The 18,511-nt window shown below is 46.4% G+C and overlaps 1 protein-coding gene across 1 annotated transcript in view; it reads left to right on the top strand.

The window, feature by feature from the left end:
- Window positions 1-631: 631 nt before the first annotated feature.
- The window catches only part of LOC8051977 (protein piccolo), a 61,532-nt gene continuing 43,652 nt past the window's right edge, over window positions 632-18,511 (top strand). Inside the window, 2 exon segments of the mRNA XM_002434170.5 lie at window positions 632-744; window positions 17,607-17,681. Of these exon segments, the coding sequence (XP_002434215.4) occupies window positions 700-744; window positions 17,607-17,681 (120 nt within the window). The 5' untranslated portion in view covers window positions 632-699.

Genomic DNA, 18,511 nt, shown 5'->3' with positions numbered 1-18,511 from the left:
AGGCGCAGGTAAAATTCTGTTTCTATTCTTATGCACATAATGAAGTCTAAAAGGAAGGGAAGGAAGTTCCGATCGTTCAGATTAACTTTGATTTGACATGACTTTGGCGTATTCTGGCTTTGGCAGTAGCAAACAAAATAATTCTAAAACCCCTAAAACCCAAGCTAGTGAGAGAAATTGTCACAAATCGGTTTTGGTAGAAAGCGTTCACGTGAGTCGGCAGATTTCTCTGATAAGCAAATGTCAAAGTGTCAAGTCTGATAAGAACCTGCCCCACAGGGTTTAATTAACTTTCTCTCCTTTTACATGCCAGCGTTGGCTCCATCGTGCATCAAAACATTAATTAAGACAAGCAATGCACACCGTTCTGAAAATTCAGCGATCGAGAGCAGTTTTTGTTGATTGTTACAAAAATAATAATAACCATAAAACATTCCGATTACATTGGGAAAAATTAGAAAGACAGGAGCAGCAGTGGAAACAAATACAAGTCAGTAAACAGATTCCGAACCAACGCAGAACTAACTGTAGCCGATCGGTTCGGCGAAAGACGCGGGCGACGCGGGTTGGAGGTGTTGGTGGTGTTGGTCGAAGCGTCGAAGTAAACATCACCTAGCAACATTGACACAGTCATTGCAGCAGCTTCCAAGATGGTTTATTTCGAGAACGTTGCTGCGTCGTAAAGCATTTCCTACTGGGATGGCTGAGAAGTTCTCACGATTTCACGAAGTTCGGGATTATCAGGTAGCTATACCACTTTCATTTGTATACGTCGTAATATTTTTTCATTACTTTGTTATCAACACACCTAACTGGGATTGTCGATTACACCTAAGCCTAACTGACCAGCACTAGTCGTAGCCTTCTGAATTCAACATGCCAAATTGAATGTTTCATGTATCGCCTGTATATACAGTAGTTCTTCTCGTGTTTGTTACTATGTCTGCGGTTTACTCCCCGCCGTCGAACTTTTAACAGGCTATAGATTGTGGTCTTGTAAGTCTCCGGCGAATGATCACTGTAGGTACTGATAGTCGTTTTTGTGTTGTTTTTTTTTTGTATTTTTTGTCGCTTTGATTTACGACAACTGTCGAAAAAAGTTTCACCAAACGTTTTACTGTGTAATATGATATTTGTTTCACAGTAGTTGCGTAGATTATCTTGACACGCTTTCGATACTCGTTGCAATGAGCGACTGGTGCTGAACGCGATGTGCATTTATCGCTGTAAAAGCTATCGACCGTTATTAGCCGCTAAATTGAAGCCAAGCCCCTCTTACAAAGCTCCTCATCTTGAATGATTTGATTTAATGTTTAAATTATTTATAACAGTTTTAAGGGTTGTGACATCCTGAGTGAACACGAGCTTGTTTCCCAGATTTCTTTCGGCAGCTTCATGTCAACACATCAATAGTGTAGTGGGCCCGTTCCCACTCCTGGAGTGGCTCAACTCCACCATTCAATTTCTTTAACTCCTAAACGTAAAAAAATGGCTTTTGATAGCTATTATGTCACCAGAAAAACAGCATAAAGTTGTGATAAAATGCAGAAACAACTGCAAAAGTATGATTCCCCAAAGCAATCATTGTACTTAGCTGAGTGATAGTTGGACAAAGTGATTCATGCAGTTGGTGTCACTGCAGACATTGATTGCACGCGATTGAGCGTAAAAGGCTTGCAACAGACGGCAGAAATTAAAACCACCCATTTTCTTCGCAAACAGACTGTATAGCCTCCACAGGTGCATGGTCAGTGTGTTGTTTGTTCAATAAGGCCTCCAGAATTTCTACTTTGAGCGTCGCACAAGGAGAAGCTATCTTGCTGTCTGCTTTTAACACCTGCACAACAGCACCGCTGTACTCCCAGTGATGTGATTACTGCGCCAAACTGCGCCAAGCGGCTAACCCTGCTACATCCTGCTACATTTTGCCAAAATATGGGTAATCTGCGCAAAGCCTGTGCCAAAGGACCAATATAGGTTGCCTTTCAAAACCGAAACTAAACTGAGTACTGTAATTGAGCAGGCGTGTGTTATGTGGCGCAAACGGCCACCTGACATTAGCCTGACACAAAGTACCGTGCATCAATTGTCCACCCGGTCTTGCATGGTTTTCCCAGTGTCTCACGTCTCGCGCTGTCTCTTGTGGGTCTCGTCTTTTTTTTTTAATATTTTCAGCGATAGACGCGGATGTGTGCAGACGCTTCGATGCTAGCGTGCTGGGTACCAGCTATGCCGTCATGCTGTGAAACGAAACCATGTTTTTGCGTGCCAGGAGTTACTTTGTGAGCTGAAGCAACGGCTGTGGGAAAACTATATTTGGGTCACTGCCTTTCAGTCACCGTGGTCGCGCGACGTCGAATGTTGCCGTCCCCACATCACTGCAAATATGGTATTTTCTAAAATGACACTAAGTACCGCCGCATGTTCATCAACTTTCCAGTTCTTGTTTAAATCATACGTTACTACAAAAATCCATCTTTAATTTAAAGACTGCTCTGTCAAAGTATTGATTATCTAGATTCCTCTCGTTGGGCCTTCTTTCGAGAGAGACCTTGGTTTGTGAAAAATCTGCCGCAAAAAAAGAAGTTGTTGAAGAGAAGTGAGCTAAAGCAAAGAAGGCAATGTCTGCACGATGAATCCGCACAGCGCGCTTGTTTGCCTCGAGTTCAGTCGTTGCACAAAGCGCTCCAAGAACTTTTTGACTTTAGCTCGCAATGTCTTGCATCGATGCACTCAGGTTCTTTATTTTTTGTGTGTTTAGCTTGTACCTTGCTTGCCGGCCTGGCAAGCACGTGCCACTGGACTGTTTTTGTCGCATGCTCGAAAATACATCTTGTGTACAATTTTGGGGATAAGTTAGCGACGTAGCTGAGGGGCATGGTTTCGGTTTCAATCGGACAGCCGTTGTTTGCGCTCGCTTGACGAAGCATGCCCAACAGCAAGCCTGCCAAAGTTGGCTTCACGTGTATGCGAACATGATTGCGTGACTGAGGCACCAGCTGGGGTGCTTGCAATTCATTGTTTTACTTTTGCTTACTTTTGAAGAAAACCTGGCACGTCGGGAACCAGTAGAACGGTAACAAGTGGTTTTTCGAAATTGCATGTCAATGCCTACAACGCTGTACACTTGTGAGATGTCTGAGCAGTAAAAACAGAAGCAGTGAGTTCCCTAGCAACACATCACAACACAACACAAAGTGCCCTTCGTTTGTACAGCACTTCAAATATTTTTATTTTCCTAAGAACATCTGCTTCAAAACCCACTTTTGCTGCTTCGAAACACTGTCTTGGCTGCTCCAAAAGCCGGTTTTGCTGCTCCAAAACACTGTTTTGGTTGCTCCAAAGGCCACATTTGCTGCCCCAAAACACTGTTCGGTTGCTCTGAAACGTGCGCCAAAATGGCTTAGGCCAATCACATCACTGTACTCCGTTCACCCTTTAAGGGGCACTGACAGCCTAAAGGTCGTATTTGTTTGTTGTTTTTTTGTCAAAAACTATGCAAGTTGTAGTCATAGGCATGCAAAAAAAACCCACCATTTCGCTAAGAATAAAGTACCCATGTGCGCTCGTACGCCTTTTTATTTTTGGCGTTTTTCTCCTACCTTTCACCTCCTTGCTTCTTTTATTTGTGACTTAATCAGTTATAAAATATAGAAATGTAATAACGTCATTCGTAAAACGTTTTTTAACGCGATTGCAAACGCACTACGGCCCTTCTTTTTGAAATACTAAAAATTGGGAGTCCGGAGTGATCTCGCCTTCTGGCTTTTTATCTTCGCTCAAAAACATTGCCGCACTCGACGCATGTAGCACTGAGGATGATCGGTGAGTCAGGGCCATGTTGTTACAAACAGCCGCTATGTTGTGTCTCGCGGTGCCAGGAACAACTCCTTGTCCATCTACAACTTTAGTTTTGGTTGCTTCGTGCGGGTGCACCACTTTCAAAGGAGAATGAGACAGTCAAGTCGTCAGTTACCTTCAGTGAAATTATGCTGTTTCTAGAGCCACTTTCACTGTGCGCTAGTGTTGTGCCAGCAGGTCGTAGGCCCTGACCGGAGATTGACACAGCTCGCATAAAATCTGAGCCCATTCCATTAACACTGCGTTCCGGGCAAAAGGAAGTAGTTCCCATTCTATTCCAGTGTTGCGAAAGTACAGAATGCGGTGATGTGATTGCTGTGCGAATTGTGCAAAACTGCACCAAAGGGTTAACCCTGCTACATCCTGCTACATTTTGCCAAAGTATGGGTAATCTGCGCCAAAACAGCGATTTCGGTCGCCTTTCAAAACCAAAACTAAACTGAATACCGTAGTTGAGCATGCGTGTGTAATGTGGCGCAAGCAGCCGCCCGACACAAAGTACCCTGCATCAATTGTCCATCCGGTCTTGCATGGTTTTCTCGCTGTCTCGCATTCCGCGCTCTTGTGGTCTCGTGAGTCTCGTCTCGCATCTTTTTTTTTTTTTTTTTTTATGTGAAAGCGTTATCTGACTTATGGAGCAAGTCGACGTCATCAGTTTGAAGTGCGAAAACGGCACCTAGTTTCCGATCCCAAAGGTCCCATTGGCTGGCGCGCAGCGGCAAGGCTCCCCATGGCCGCTATGTGCGTCAGTTTCAACGATTGCTGCCGGATAGTGCTGCGTGTCCGTGCCATTAGCGCACCGATAAAACTAACCGCCGCAACTCCATGCCACTACGGGCCCCGCGCCGGTTAAAACGGACATGTTGGCGCACACTCGGAGGCTTCTGCTCGTCTCGCCGCCGACCAACATGGCGTCGCCTCCATCATCCACATCGTTGGTGGCGCTTCTGCTCGTCTTGCCGCAGACAAACCTGGCACCACCTTTAGCATCCACATCGTCGGCGGTGCTTCTGCTCGTCTCGACGCCGACAAACATCGCGCCACCTCTAGCGTTCACATCGTCGGACATTCATGTTTTCCCATTCACAACTCTTAAGAAGTGCTTAGGTTTTTCTGACTTTTTTTAAAAATATTTTCACTGATAGACACTGTGTGCAGACGCTCCGACGCTATCGTGCCAAGTACCAGCCATGCCGTCAAGCTGCGAAACAAAACCATTTTTTTTGCGCGGCGGGAGTTATTTTGTGAGCTGAGGCGCTCGCTCCTGGAAGCAACGGCCGTGGGAAAACTACATTTTGTCCCTGCCTTTCAGTCACTGTGGATCCGCGACGTCGGGTGTTGCAGTCCCCACGTCGCTGACAATGCTGTGGAAGCTTCGTGCTTGTTGGGCCAGCCACACTTTTGCCACATGATCACGCTCTCTCGTGCATACCCACCCTCAGAGAATGAGGTCAGGTGATGAAAGGGAGGCGGCTTATTGCCTCCCTTTTATGCTTCCCTTTCAGTGGAAGCTGACAGTGCAGCTTCCACTGCACTGTCAGCTTAGGGGTGAAGGGATTAAGTGAGGTCCGGTTTCGTGTGAAATGCGTTTGGAGCCGGTGACGCGCTTTGGGGACCGCGGATGTATCACAGTGGAAAGGCAGAGAGCTTACGATACGAAGGGGAAGGAGGTAGGAAATAGTCCACTGTGTTTTCAAATTTTCGTACAGAAGTCGGGCTTTTGATCTTCTACGTTTTTTCTTTTGGCCCACTGAACAATGTGCTATTGGTAAAATCCCAATCTAAATTGATTTATCCCAGCCCAAAATTCGTTTCATGGGCCTTTTATCTCAAAGACCGCTGCGTCTCTCGGTGGTTTTTTTTTCGAGAGAGAGACCACGGTATTCGTGAAAACTCTGCCGCGAAACAAGGTTGATGAAGAGAAGTGAGCTGAAGCAAAGAAGGCTATGTCTACAGGCTTAACCCGCATAGTGCGCTTGCTTGTCTCGAGTTCAGTCGTTGCACAAAGGACTCCCAAGAACGTTTTGACCCTGGCTCGCAATGTCTTGCATTAACAGCTCAAGTTCTTTTTTTTTTTTTTTTAGTTTGTACTTTGTTTGCTTGCCTAGCAAGCATGCGCCGCTGGACTGTTTTTTGTCGTATGCTCGTCAGTTACATTTTACGTACCGTTTTGCGAATCAGTTAGCGACGGAGCGGAGTGGCATGGGTTTCAGTATCGGTCGAACAGGCGTTGTCTCTGCTCGCGTGACGAAGCATGCGCAACTAAAGCCCCTCGTTGTGTTTGCAATTGTCTTGCAAGTAGCGTCGAATGCGTGAGTGCACGAGGCCCGTGTCTCGAGCGGCCCTTGGAAGCGAAGCGCTGAGTTGAGCGGATCTTGGAAGCGAATGGCTGCAGAGCACCCGCTTGTACCACGTGTCTCGCATGTTTCCACAACAATGGCTGGCGGTACTTGTAAAAGCGCCTTTATCAAGGGGCTTTACGCACAACTGCAAGCCTGCCGAAGTTTCCCCCACATGCATGCGAACATCATTGCTCGACAGAGGCACCAGCTGGGACGCTTGCAATCCATTGTTTTATGTTTCCTTACTTTTGATGGAAATCTGGCACGGGAACCTGTAAAACGGTGGCATGTGGTTTTTCGGAATTGCTCTGCAATGCCTACAGCACTGTACACTTGTGGGACGTCACACCAGAACACAACACAACACAAAGTGCCCTTCTTCTGTACAGCACTTAACACAAATATTTTTATTTTTCTAAAGATACCTGCTCCAAAAACCACTTTTACTGCTTCGAAACACTGTCTTGGCTGCACCAAAAGTAACTTTTGCTGCTCCAAAACACTGTTTTGGCTGCTCCAAAAGGTGCTCCAAAATGGCTTAGGCCAATCACATCACTGAGAATGGTTCCGGAATCATTCCAACCCCGGTGTGGCAACTCTGCAACAGTGCCGTAGGCACAACTTTATTATATCAGTGCCGAAACCTGGAGGGATTGAGAACCGCTCATGAAGGCAAAACTTTCTTAGCTAGGACTTTATTGAGGTATGGTTTATGCTGAGAACCATAGCTGGCTTGGGGCAGTGGGTGACTGGGGAAGTTTTTCTTGTGGTAAAGACTAGCCTGGTGCATCCACCAGTGTGCTCTTGTCTTGTACATGTGAAGCCTTGAGCTTCCTATTGGGCTCTTGCCATACGAAGATAGCGACTTAGTTTCACAGCTTTCATAGACTACGTAATTTAAGTGAATTGGGATCTTCGAAGTAGTAAATAAATTGACTGTTCTTCTCTTTAATTGCCAGTGCATTGCCCATCAAACTACTTCAATATGATTGCCAAGCATGGGTCAATATTTTTCAGAATTCCACGTTTTGTGAACTTACTGCGGCAACTGCAGTCCACGGCATTCACGTCCAAAGTGCCAGGAAGTAACTGAAGAAAGTTCTTAAACAAAGTATTCATACAAAATATTTCATTCTTGCGAGTAGTCTGTCAGGTTTCTGGTTACGAAGGGCCGCATGCTCACTAAAGTGATCTGCAAATGCTGGAAGCAATCATAAACTATCAAAATTTATCTGAAATATTAGAGATTCGGCCATTCTTAAACTTTTGTGGACCCTGGTTCGAAAAAAGTTTTGTCTCATCACTACTCATGACCAGTCTTCACTGCAGGTTGACACTAAAAGCATAAGGGCTGATCAAGAGGTGTGGGAACGATTTTTAGGTGGCTCACATTAACTTTAGTTCTCAAAGATATGTTGTGTTCTTGTGCGCCATTTGTGCCAAACTGCTTACCTTGCTACATCCTGCTACATATTGCCAAAATGGAAAAATTGGCACCAACATTGCAACAAAACTTGTTATTACATTAATGATGCTAAAAATATAATACATCAGGCCCCAATACATAGCCGGACCGTTACTGTTCTTGTGCAAATTTCCCAAACTTTCAACAATTGCCTCAAATACCATCTTGTTTGGTTTGATCTTTGTATAAAATCTGGACAGTACTCTGAAGTTTCGCAATATTTCTCATGCTCGTGGTCTTTTCTGACTGGATAGATAGTATCATTGAGTGTGCCTGTCACCGGTCGTAGTGGTGTACTGCAGTAAAGCGACAATTGCATAGTAGGCTTTGCAATTTTGCATATCTTGCTTTGCCACAGTGCACCCGCATGCTAAGGGGAAAGCGCTCCTCCAAAGTGGGATGTTACACACGGTTTTTGAATAAAACTGTGGCTAGAATGTATGATAAACATGATATTCAACTCTCGTTTAGTTACTACTTTCAGTGACGTGATTGTTCTGCCAACCTGTGCCAAAGTGCTTACTCTGCTACATCTTGCTACATTTTGCCAAAATATGATGAATTTGTTCCAAAACGTAATTTGTTTTTTTATTACTGAAAATATAATAGCTCGCGCTCCGCTACACGGCCGGGTCATCACGGTAGGCTTGTGCGGATTTTCAGAACTTCAGATCATCGCCTGAAATAACATACTACTCGTATCTCTGTGTCAAATACTGACCGTCCTCAGAGGTCTCACAACATTTATCATGTTTGTGGTTTGTTCTGGCAAGTTAGCTCCGTTGAGTGCTCTTCTTGCCGTGCTTTGGTGCATTGCAGTGAAGCGAGAACTGCGGTGTAGGCATAGCGATGTTGCATATTTTGCTTCGCTGCAGCACACCCTTGTGATTACGGGAAATTACTCCTTCAGAGCAGTATGTCGCACACGCAAATGTTGGGTGCATTATAAAAAAAAAAAAAGAAAAAAAAAGGTATTTGTGAGTGTTTATTTAAAGGGCCCCTGCAACCATATTTACGCGTCTACCTTTTTTGTGGTTTCCACGTCTCTTGGGGCTTCGGCAAGCCAGCAGGCACAGAGAGAGTAACTAAATATCAGTGCATCATATTTTAACCGGACGACGCGGAAACCTCCTCCACCAAGGGGGCGACCTGCGGTACCGAAAGCGCGCGAAATGTGACGTCTTTTGTCCTGGGCTTTCTACTGGTTAAAGCCGCTAAAAGCTTCTTTTTAGTCAAAATACAAAATATAAGCGGCACAAACCGTTTCAATTATTTATAAAGGTAGTTTTTGTTCAGTACTTTAGATCAGAAAAGAAACAAAGGCAGTTTATAAAGTACGGAAAGAAAAAATGACCTGTCGACATACCCGCCACCAAGCGGTGGAAAAGACAGTGCATACTAGAAAGTAGTAGTAGGATCAGGCGCCGACACGGAAAGGTCTCGGATGTACGCGGCGGCGCTGCGGTCGTTTACGGACTGGAAGATCCGACCGGCTCCGAGCGTTCCGAAGGCCTTCAGCGGGCAGCTTTGTCTTGCGTTTTGGCTGTTTCGCGGTACGGCAGCTCGAAGTGGCTCCCATTCTGAACTGATCTTTACCCAGTGTTTGCTGTCGTTTGTGGCCAATGAAGTGTTATGCCGAATTAGTGTTTAATCGCGCAGCAATTGCAATGAGAGCCGCTCTGGCTGCCCGCTGTATACAGCCTATTCAGAACACGCTTTAGTGGCACCCCCTCGCGCCGTCGACACGGAGTGCGGCAGCCGTCAGCGCTCGCTGAGTTCACTACCCATCCTCTAGTTCACGGCCACTCAAGCGACCAAGGACGTCATGAAGGAGGTTATTTTTTTTTGCTCGTTTTTGTAATTTTAATTTGCCTATAACTTTTAAAATAAAGCAAAATTCGAGAAAAGAAAAGTTTCATTAACTTACTACGGTCAGTGCGCTCAGGTTCAGTGCAAATTAAAAACCAGTAAAAAAGTAAAGGGGCCCTGCAACGACGACTTGGCTGGTTTTTAATTTGCACCGAACCTGAGCACTTAATGAAGCGTTTCTCTTCTCGAATTTCGCTTTATTTTAAAAGTTATATACAAGCCACGTCCTCGGTCGTGGCTTGAGTGACCGTGAACTGGAGGAGGGGTAGTGAGCTCAGCGAGCGCTCCCCGCTGCCGCACTCTGTGTCGACGGCTGGAGTGTGCGCCACTAAAGCATGTACTGGTTAGGCTGGATAACGCAGGTGGCCAGGGCGGCTCGCATTGCATTTGCTGCGCGATTAAACATATATCCGGCATGACACTTCATTGACCACAAACGACAGCAAACACAAGTAAAGATCAACAGAGTTTTTGCGGACTCTAACCAAAGTTTTATTTAAAAACACATAAACCCGACGTTTCGGGACCCGCTCGGTTCCTTGGTCACGGGTGACTGTAGGTGGGGGCGCGGTGGGGGAGGTTGCTTAGGTGGTTGGCCTTGCTGAGGCTTAACCCAGAGGGCGCGGCGGAGGGGGCGCGGTGTGAAAGGTTGCCCGGGCGTTTGACCTTGCTAAGGCTTATCCCAGAGGGCGCGAAGTCCAGACACGTACGCGCTCGGGAGAGTGCCCTTGGACCGGTTCACATTCTTACTCGTTGTTTTGATAAACCAGGACTCTAGATGAAGGCGTTTCCTCCAATGTCCCTCGGTGGCCACGATCTGGGTCTCGTCGAGGGAGAAAGAGTGCCCCGTTTTTTGCTCGTGCTCTGCCAGGGCACTGGCCTCAATATCTTTCTTTCTCACGTCGTATTTGTGTCGTCGAATACGATCCGGGAAGTTTTTCGTTTCCCCCACATAAGCGACCGGGCAATCCGCGCATGGCACGCGGTACACGAGGCCTTGAGCCCTTCCCCTTCCTGGTCTGTCTTTGGGGAGAGGAAGCCGCCGATGGATGGTAGACACGGGCTTGTGGTAGTCGGCGATGCCGTGTTTCCGAAGGACGCGTCCGACGGTCTCACTCACATTTTTCACATAAGGGAGACAGATCCGATTAGACGGTCTCGAGGTCGGAGTCGCAGGGGGGCGGCGTAGGCGTTTGTAGATGTCGTTAATGAACCGCTTTGGGTAACCATTGTTAACTGGATCAGCTTTGATCTTCTTAACTTCTTCTCGTAGGGCCTCCTCCGTAGAACACACGGACAGCGCCCGTCGGAAGAGGGCGCTGACCACTGAGGCCTTGTGCGATGTGGGGTGATACGACTCGAAGTCCAGGTATCTACAGGTGTGCGTAGGTTTTCGGTATACCGCGAAGTTGAGCGCGTCAGAAGCTCTCGTGACGCTCACATCCAGAAACGAAAGCACGCCGTCCGTCTCTCGCTCCACCGTGAACTGAATCGACGGTTCAACGGAGTTCAAACACTGGCACAGGCGCTCAACCTCACCGGCTTCGACGATGCAGAAACAATCGTCCACATACCGGAGGAAGGTCTTGGGCTTTGGAGTAAAGCAAGAAAGAGCTTTTTGTTCGATGTACTCCATCGTGAGGTTGGCCATGGTAACGGAGATCGCAGCTCCCATGGCAGTTCCACTCGTTTGCTTGTAGAAGCGTCCATTGAACGAGAAGTATGTGCTCTAAAGACACAGCTCCAGAAGGCGGCAGATTTCGTCCACGGACAGACAGGTTCGTTCTGCTAACCCGGAATCGGCGGAAAGGGCCGTCCTGGCCACAGAAAGTGCCAGGGGCACCAGCACACTCGTGAAGAGTGACACGACGTCAAAGGAAACCAGAGATTCGTCGGCGTTCAGCTTTAGTCCTTTGACGAGATCGATGAAGTGACTCGAATCTCGCAAGTATGTGTCCGTGGTGCCAGTAAGGGGGGAGATGAGCTGGTGCAGGTACGCCGAAACTGCACGTAGTGGGGAAGTAGTGAGGTCCACAGTGGGGCGGAGGGGGACCTCGGGCTTGTGGATTTTTGGTAGACCGTACAAAGCGGGAGCGGACCCGTTGCGACAAATTAACCTAAGATAAAGGCTGTGTGAATCCGGGTGCTCTTTGAAAATGATAGACAGGGCCCTGTTTATGGTATTCTGGATCTTGCCGGTGGGGTCTTTTTGTAGGGGCGCGTACGCCGACGTGGAGAGCATATCTGTCACCTTGCGGATGTAGGAGCTCTTGTCCAGGACCACCGTTGCGTTGCCTTTGCGGGCAGAACCACGATGGCGTCGTCTTCCTTCAGGCTACGAAGGGCGCGGTGTTCGGCAGACGAAATGTTATTCTGGCGACGGCGCACCTGTGCGATAGCCCCGATAGCCTTGAGCCGAACCTCTTCTTGCAGAGATGGGTCCAGTTTACGAATGCCATCTTCAATGGCGGCCGCCATAGCGGGAATTGGAGGCTTACCTGGGACGTTGAACCCGTGTCCTTTTGCCAGCACGGATGTTTCTGTCGGCGAGAGCACCCTTGAAGACAAGTTCCTTACGAAGTTGCTGTTATTCCGGCAGACGCTAGGTGACGATTTCTGCCGGAGAGCTGCGATCTTCTTCTGATGTTCGTGAGTTCCTTCCTGCGTAGCGGTGATAGCCGTGGACCGGGCAAAATCGTCAAGGGCGTGGAAGGCCTCCGGTATCTTGAATTCCAGCTGTCTTCGCAAGAAGAAAAGATTGAGTTCCCTTCTTTTGACGTTCTCTCGGCACTCATGGGTGCGGGCGTCGAGAAGACGGCGTTCCGCTTGATCGATGACCCTGTGCCCCTCGGATGAGCTCACCAGGCGCTTCAGCCGCAGGCTCTGGGGAATCAGGTTGAGCTCCTTGCAGGTCTTGTTAAAAGTGAGGTGGGTCTTGAAATTGGCGGTCGTGCGATTGGCGTGCACAAACCTCTTTGCAAGCTTCACCGCGTCCGGACTGTAGTCATCGCATAGAGATTTAAACGTAAACATTTTTGACAGAGGTCTGTCTGGTTAGGGAGAAATTGACAGAGTTTTTGCGGACTCTAACCAAAGTTTTATTTAAAAACACATAAACCCGACGTTTCGGGACCCGCTCGGTCCCTTGGTCACGGGTGACTGTAGGTGGGGGCGCGGTGGGGAAGGTTGCCCAGGTGCTTAACCCAGAGGGCGCGGGGGAGGGGGCGCGGTGTGAAAGGTTGCCCGGGCGTTTGACCTTGCTAAGGCTTACCCCAGAGGGCGCGAAGTCCAGACACGTATGCGCTCGGGAGAGTGCCCTTGGACCGGTTCACTTTCTTACTCGTTGTTTGGATAAACCAGGACTCTAGATGAAGGCGTTTCCTCCAATGTCCCTCGGTGGCCACGATCTGGGTCTCGTCGAGGGAGAAAGAGTGCCCCGTTTTTTGCTCGTGCTCTGCCAGGGCGCTGGCCTCAATATCTCAAAAGGGCGCTGACCACTGGCCTCAGTGGTCAGCGCCCTTTTCCGACGGGCGCTGTCCATGTGTTCTACGGAGGAGGCCCTACGAGAAGAAGTTAAGAAGATCAAAGCTGATCTAGTTAACAATGGTTACCCAAAGCGGTTCATTAACGACATCTACAAACGCCAACGCCGCCCCCCTGCGACTCCGACCTCGAGACCGTCTAATCGGATCTGTCTCCCTTATGTGAAAAATGTGAGTGAGACCGTCGGACGCGTCCTTCGGAAACACGGCATCGCCGTCTCCCACAAGCCCATGTCTACCATCCGTCGGCGGCTTCCTCTCCCCAAGGACAGACCAGGAAGGGAAAGGGCTCAAGGCCTCGTGTACCGCGTGCCTTGCGCGGATTGCCTGGTCGCTTATGTGGGGGAAACGAAAAACTTCCCGGATCGTATTCGACGACACAAATACGTCGTGAGAAAGAAAGATATTGAGGCCAGCGCCCTGGCAGAGCACGAGCAAAAAACGGGGCACTCTTTCTCCCTCGACGAGACACAGATCGTGGCCACCGAGGGACATTGGAGGAAACGCCTTCATCTAGAGTCCTGGTTTATCCAAACAACGAGTAAGAACGTGAACCGGTCCAAGGGCACTCTCCCGAGCGCATACGTGTCTGGACTTCGCGCCCTTTGGGATAAGCCTTAGCAAGGTCAAACGTCCGGGCAACCTTTCACACCGCACCTCCTCCCCCGCGCCCTCTGGGTTAAGCCTCAGCAAGGCCAACCACCTGGGCAACCTTCCCCACCGCGCCCCCACCCACAGTCACCCGTGACCAAGGGACCGAGCGGGTCCCGAAACGTCGGGTTTATGTGTTTTTAAATAAAACTTTGGTTAGAGTCTGCAAAAACTCTGTCAATTTCTCCCTAACCAGACAGACCTCTGTCAAAAATGTTTACGAGTAAAGATCAGTTCAGAACGGGAGCCACTTCGAGCTGCCATACCACCAACAGCCAAACCGCAAGCCAAACATGCTCGCCGAAGGCCTTCGGAACCCTCAGAACCGGTCAGATCCTCGAGCTTGTATACGACTGCAGCGCTGCCGTGTACATCCGGGACCTTTCTACGCTCTCCGCTCGTCGGTGCCTGATCCGACTACACCTTTCTAGTATGCGCCGCTTTTTCCACCGCTTGGTGGTGGCGGGTATGTCGACGGGTCATTTCTTGTTTCCGTACTTTATAAACTGCATTTGTTCCTTTCTGGTCTAAAATACTGAACAAAGACTACTTTCATAAATAATTTAAACGTTTCGCGCCACTTATATTTTCTATTTCAACTAAGAAAAGGCTTTTAGCGGCTTTGACCAGTAGTAAGCCCAGGACCAAAGACTTCACATATCGCATGCTTTTGACACAGCCGGTCGCCCCCGTAGGTATAAGAGGTTTCCGCGTTGTCTGGTTAAAAAAATGACTCACTGATATTTAGTTACTCTCTCTGTGCCCGCTGGCTTGCCTGAACCCTAAGAAAGGTGGAAACCGGAAAAAAGTTAGATGCTTGAAGGGGCACTGAAGTCGATTTTGAGATCGTCCTTTTGTGATGATAACTCAATCTACATGCTCTAAGCATCCCAACAGACCTGAAACCACAACCGTTCATAGCTTATTTCGTCGTTAAGAGTGTGTTCAAAGATCGCGACACACCCTTTTTGGAAAGAAATTTGTTTGAAAAGAATTAATTTTTCTATTTCAAGCTTTTGGTTTTAGAAACTAATAGACCGATCTCACCAAGCGTTCCACGCATGCGTGACACCGCCATAACTGTAGTTCATAGGATGCAGGCGCCAGTTCACGAGACGGCTCATGCCGCCCCGTGCTCTGCTCACGCAGACCTCCAGCAGGGTTGTCGCGCATGCAGAAAGACTACAGCTCCCACGATGCATGTCGGCAGTGGTGGCATATTCAAACTAGCTGGTGAGATCGGTCTATTGTACACCCTTACACCAAATTTGATAACCATACACGAAATAGTTACAATCCTATGAAATATTGTCAACACATTGTAAGGCAGTAAACAAAGTAAAGTAGTAAATGTTTGAATGCATTTTTCTCAGTTCCGCTTTTTGCTGCAAATTTCATACGAAGGAATCTTTTGCTCAAAGGTAAAAGTATTCTTATACCACAATCAAGATGTTTACGAACTGAAGCTTACTAGGGAATCGGGCTGTCTACTTTATTTTGTTTTAAGTTAAGTCCACATTAAGAAAAATCTATTCTAAAAAATTGACATAGGACAGATATGCATTCACATTTTGAGGTAATGACTCTTTTTGAAATATTTACATTTGAGTTATAAAAATGAAAGTCGTTTTTGCCGTAATGCCGAATTAGAGTGAAGGTGTTGAGGAGGGGAGGGTACTCTCCTGTTCCCGTCCCATTTAGCTTTTCCCTGCTAAATGTAGCAGGGAATTTTTTGCGACAAATTTAACGGATGATTTTCTCCCATAAATTTAGTGGGGGAAATTTTTCTTCTAAATTTAGTGCGAATATTTTTCTGATAAATTTAGCGGGAGAATTTTTTCAGCTAAATTTAGCGGGGAAATTTTCTTTTATGGTGAATTTTTTCCGCTAAATTTAGTGGGGAATTTTTTCCGCTAAATTTAGCGAGGTAATTTTTCCGCTAAATCTAGCGGGAACGTTTTCCCACTAATTCAGCGGGAAATGTTTTCCGCTAAATTTATAGGAAAACATTTCCTCCTCCTTCCTCGTGACGTCATTATGGGAAATGTCCCATAATGCAACACACAGTTATGCCGATGCTGCTTAAGCCGGAAACGGGCTCCTAAGAGCTGCGCTCTAAAACTAGATAGCCCAAAGTCCCACGTCACCCACTTTATATTCAAGCAGTCAAAATGGTGCTTAGTAGGTTCATTTGCATATAATACTTAACAAAGAATGCCACATCTTATGCTATGTAAAATTATTCTGGAGAGCTGAAAGTTTGTGCAATACACGTGACATACACCTTATGTTAAATTTCTCCTGCAAATTTCATTCCAATCACTTGAGTAGTTCAGTTGTTAAATCTCTAACCAGTGTCCCCCTTTAACAACTCCCTTCGGTAAAAATTTTGAAATAAGACTACGGCTGGTATATATGATGGACAGGAAAATCTTTTCTATTTGCTTTTTCAAATTCAACTCTCTTGTTTAGTTATCACCCTTATATAGGTGGTTAATTGAGCTTTGTTAAAGAAGCTGTGCAGCGATTTTAAAGTTGAAAAAATTGGCATCTTCTGCTTTTGATATTGTTCACCCTTTCACAAATGACAGAAAACACACCTCCTTTCATCGAAATGTTGTGATTCCGCCGCGTAATAGCAAGGCAAAACTTAGAATATTCCCCAACCTGCAGCCACGGGCGGGGGCCATGAGAAACACGCGGCGTGACGTCAATGGGGAATCTTGTAGAAAGATAGCAAGTTGTTTGAATACCTGCTCGATAAAAGGTAACTTTTCTATAAATCTTGTCGTTCCAACATATATATAAGTGCGTCAAAAACCTGGTATCATCGACAAAACTTTTATTATACGGAGTTTTAGTGGCGCCATCTATCCTAGGTCCACAAAACCGTCAGCTCTCTCTGCTACCGCGAACAGCCGCCAGAAGCCAAAGGGGGAGGGGGACAGGGCCGGACGGGTATGGCCGGACCCGGATAAGACTTTCCTCCTTTCACAATATTGTTCGCGCGGCGCCCGCCGGCACGTGGTCACGCGGTCGCGAGCACATGAGTTCTCGCTGCTCACTGATGGCTCTAAAGAGAGAACTTTTCCGGAACCCTGCGCCTACCCCATTATTGTGACTGCGCAAGTGACCAGGAAGACGACGTACGAGTTGAGAGGCGGCAAAAACCTGTATCTTTTTCATTTTTTAAAATAATGACTAGGGTATCCAGGCAAAATCTGTTTTCTGTAGTTCACTTCAGAAGTGTCAGGCATCAACTTCCACAACAATTTATGCAAAGCCCTTTTTAATATTTGGTTAGGTAGAAATGTGGTTTCCCAGTGTCCTTCAGATGACATCATAGTGTTTCATAACTAGGGTAGTCTGTATACTGCAGTACTTTAAACAAGTTTTGTAGCGCAGAAGTCTGCATAAAAAAGCCAGATCTCAAAAGATTGAAACATATAGTTTATTATATGTGTTCTTGTTTTGTAATATGTCATGTTGCTTCAGCATTTGTGTGCATTGTGTGCTTCCTAAGATGTATAATCATTCTCTTTGGAATCTTGTAATGATGTGTCTCTTTGTCGCCTGGTGATAATAGTTTGAAGTTAATTATTAAAAGATGGCTTTATGTGCCATGCAATTACCATTAATGTGTGCCATGAAATGCCAGTGGAAGCCATGTGTATGAAGTGTGCCCTGTCATTTGCAGTTAGCTTACGCTTAGGAAAAACCCTTATAGCTGTTGTTCTCAGCCTTTGTGCTTCGTGGCATTGACAGTTTTTTTTTTTTTTCTACAAAATGTGCTGTTAGCTTTCTAGTTTCCTTGGCTTAGAATTTATAAAACTGTGTGCCTGCGTGTTTCAAGGCTCTTTTTTTGTATTATTACAGGGAAAAGGTGTGGATGTTTACGATGACAACCTCATTGAGCTTGAACAGTCGTCTCTGGCTGAGCCCATCACAGAGGTAGGAAGAACTTCTCTCATTGTGTAGCTCTGCTAAAGAGGGGGTCTACCCGAGGGGCACTTCTGCTGCTTTCTTTGGTTGTAGAGAAGGCACATTTCCAATAGAAAAATGTTGCTATCTCCCCTCCAAGAAAACCAAATATCCGACTTGACTCATGTTTCTTATACTGTTTTTCCCTTTAAAGTAATGAAACAATGGCTGTAGTTGCATGCTCATTGCTCTGACATGTGCTCTCACCTATGTAGCCATGATGCGGCCTTCAGTCTTGAACTTAAGGTAGAACAAAATGTAGATACTTTGGAAATGCATTAAGACAGGTCAACGTTTCATTATTTTTGCAAAATGCACAAAACATTTGGAGCAAAAAAAAAAAATGTTTGTTTTAAGTAATTGTATTTTTTTTTAGGCTATATATACATGTTTTTTATCCACTATTGACAGGCTAACTTTTTTTTATTATTTTAGATGATCCAAAAGGACCAATTTAATCCTGTTGAATATGTGAACTGAGTTAAGTTTTGTATAGCCAATTCTAAGTTGCTGACACTTGCTGGACACGGTTGTCAGTCATATGACTACAAGATTCGTGGGAGGAATGAATTTCTGTCAAACTTTTTAAACGAGTGACATTAAAGCCAGGTAAATGGGGATTGACTGCGTGATAAGTGCTGGATTAAGAGGTTCTAAACAAGGCTTAGCAGCCCTTTGAGTAGACTTTTCAAGTGATGGGGCATTCTATGCTTACATTTTTAACTTATTACTAGCTGGCTTCCTCTGTCTTTAATAAGAGTAATGCCTCTGCTTCAAGTATCTTTATTTCAAAATGGCTG

This window comes from Ixodes scapularis, unplaced genomic scaffold (genome assembly GCF_016920785.2).
Source record: "Ixodes scapularis isolate PalLabHiFi unplaced genomic scaffold, ASM1692078v2 PGA_scaffold0__279_contigs__length_252992795, whole genome shotgun sequence".
In the NCBI taxonomy this organism is placed as follows: Eukaryota; Metazoa; Arthropoda; class Arachnida; order Ixodida; family Ixodidae; genus Ixodes; species Ixodes scapularis.
Note: the sequence above shows the minus strand (reverse complement) of the source record. Positions and strands in the feature narration are given on the sequence as shown.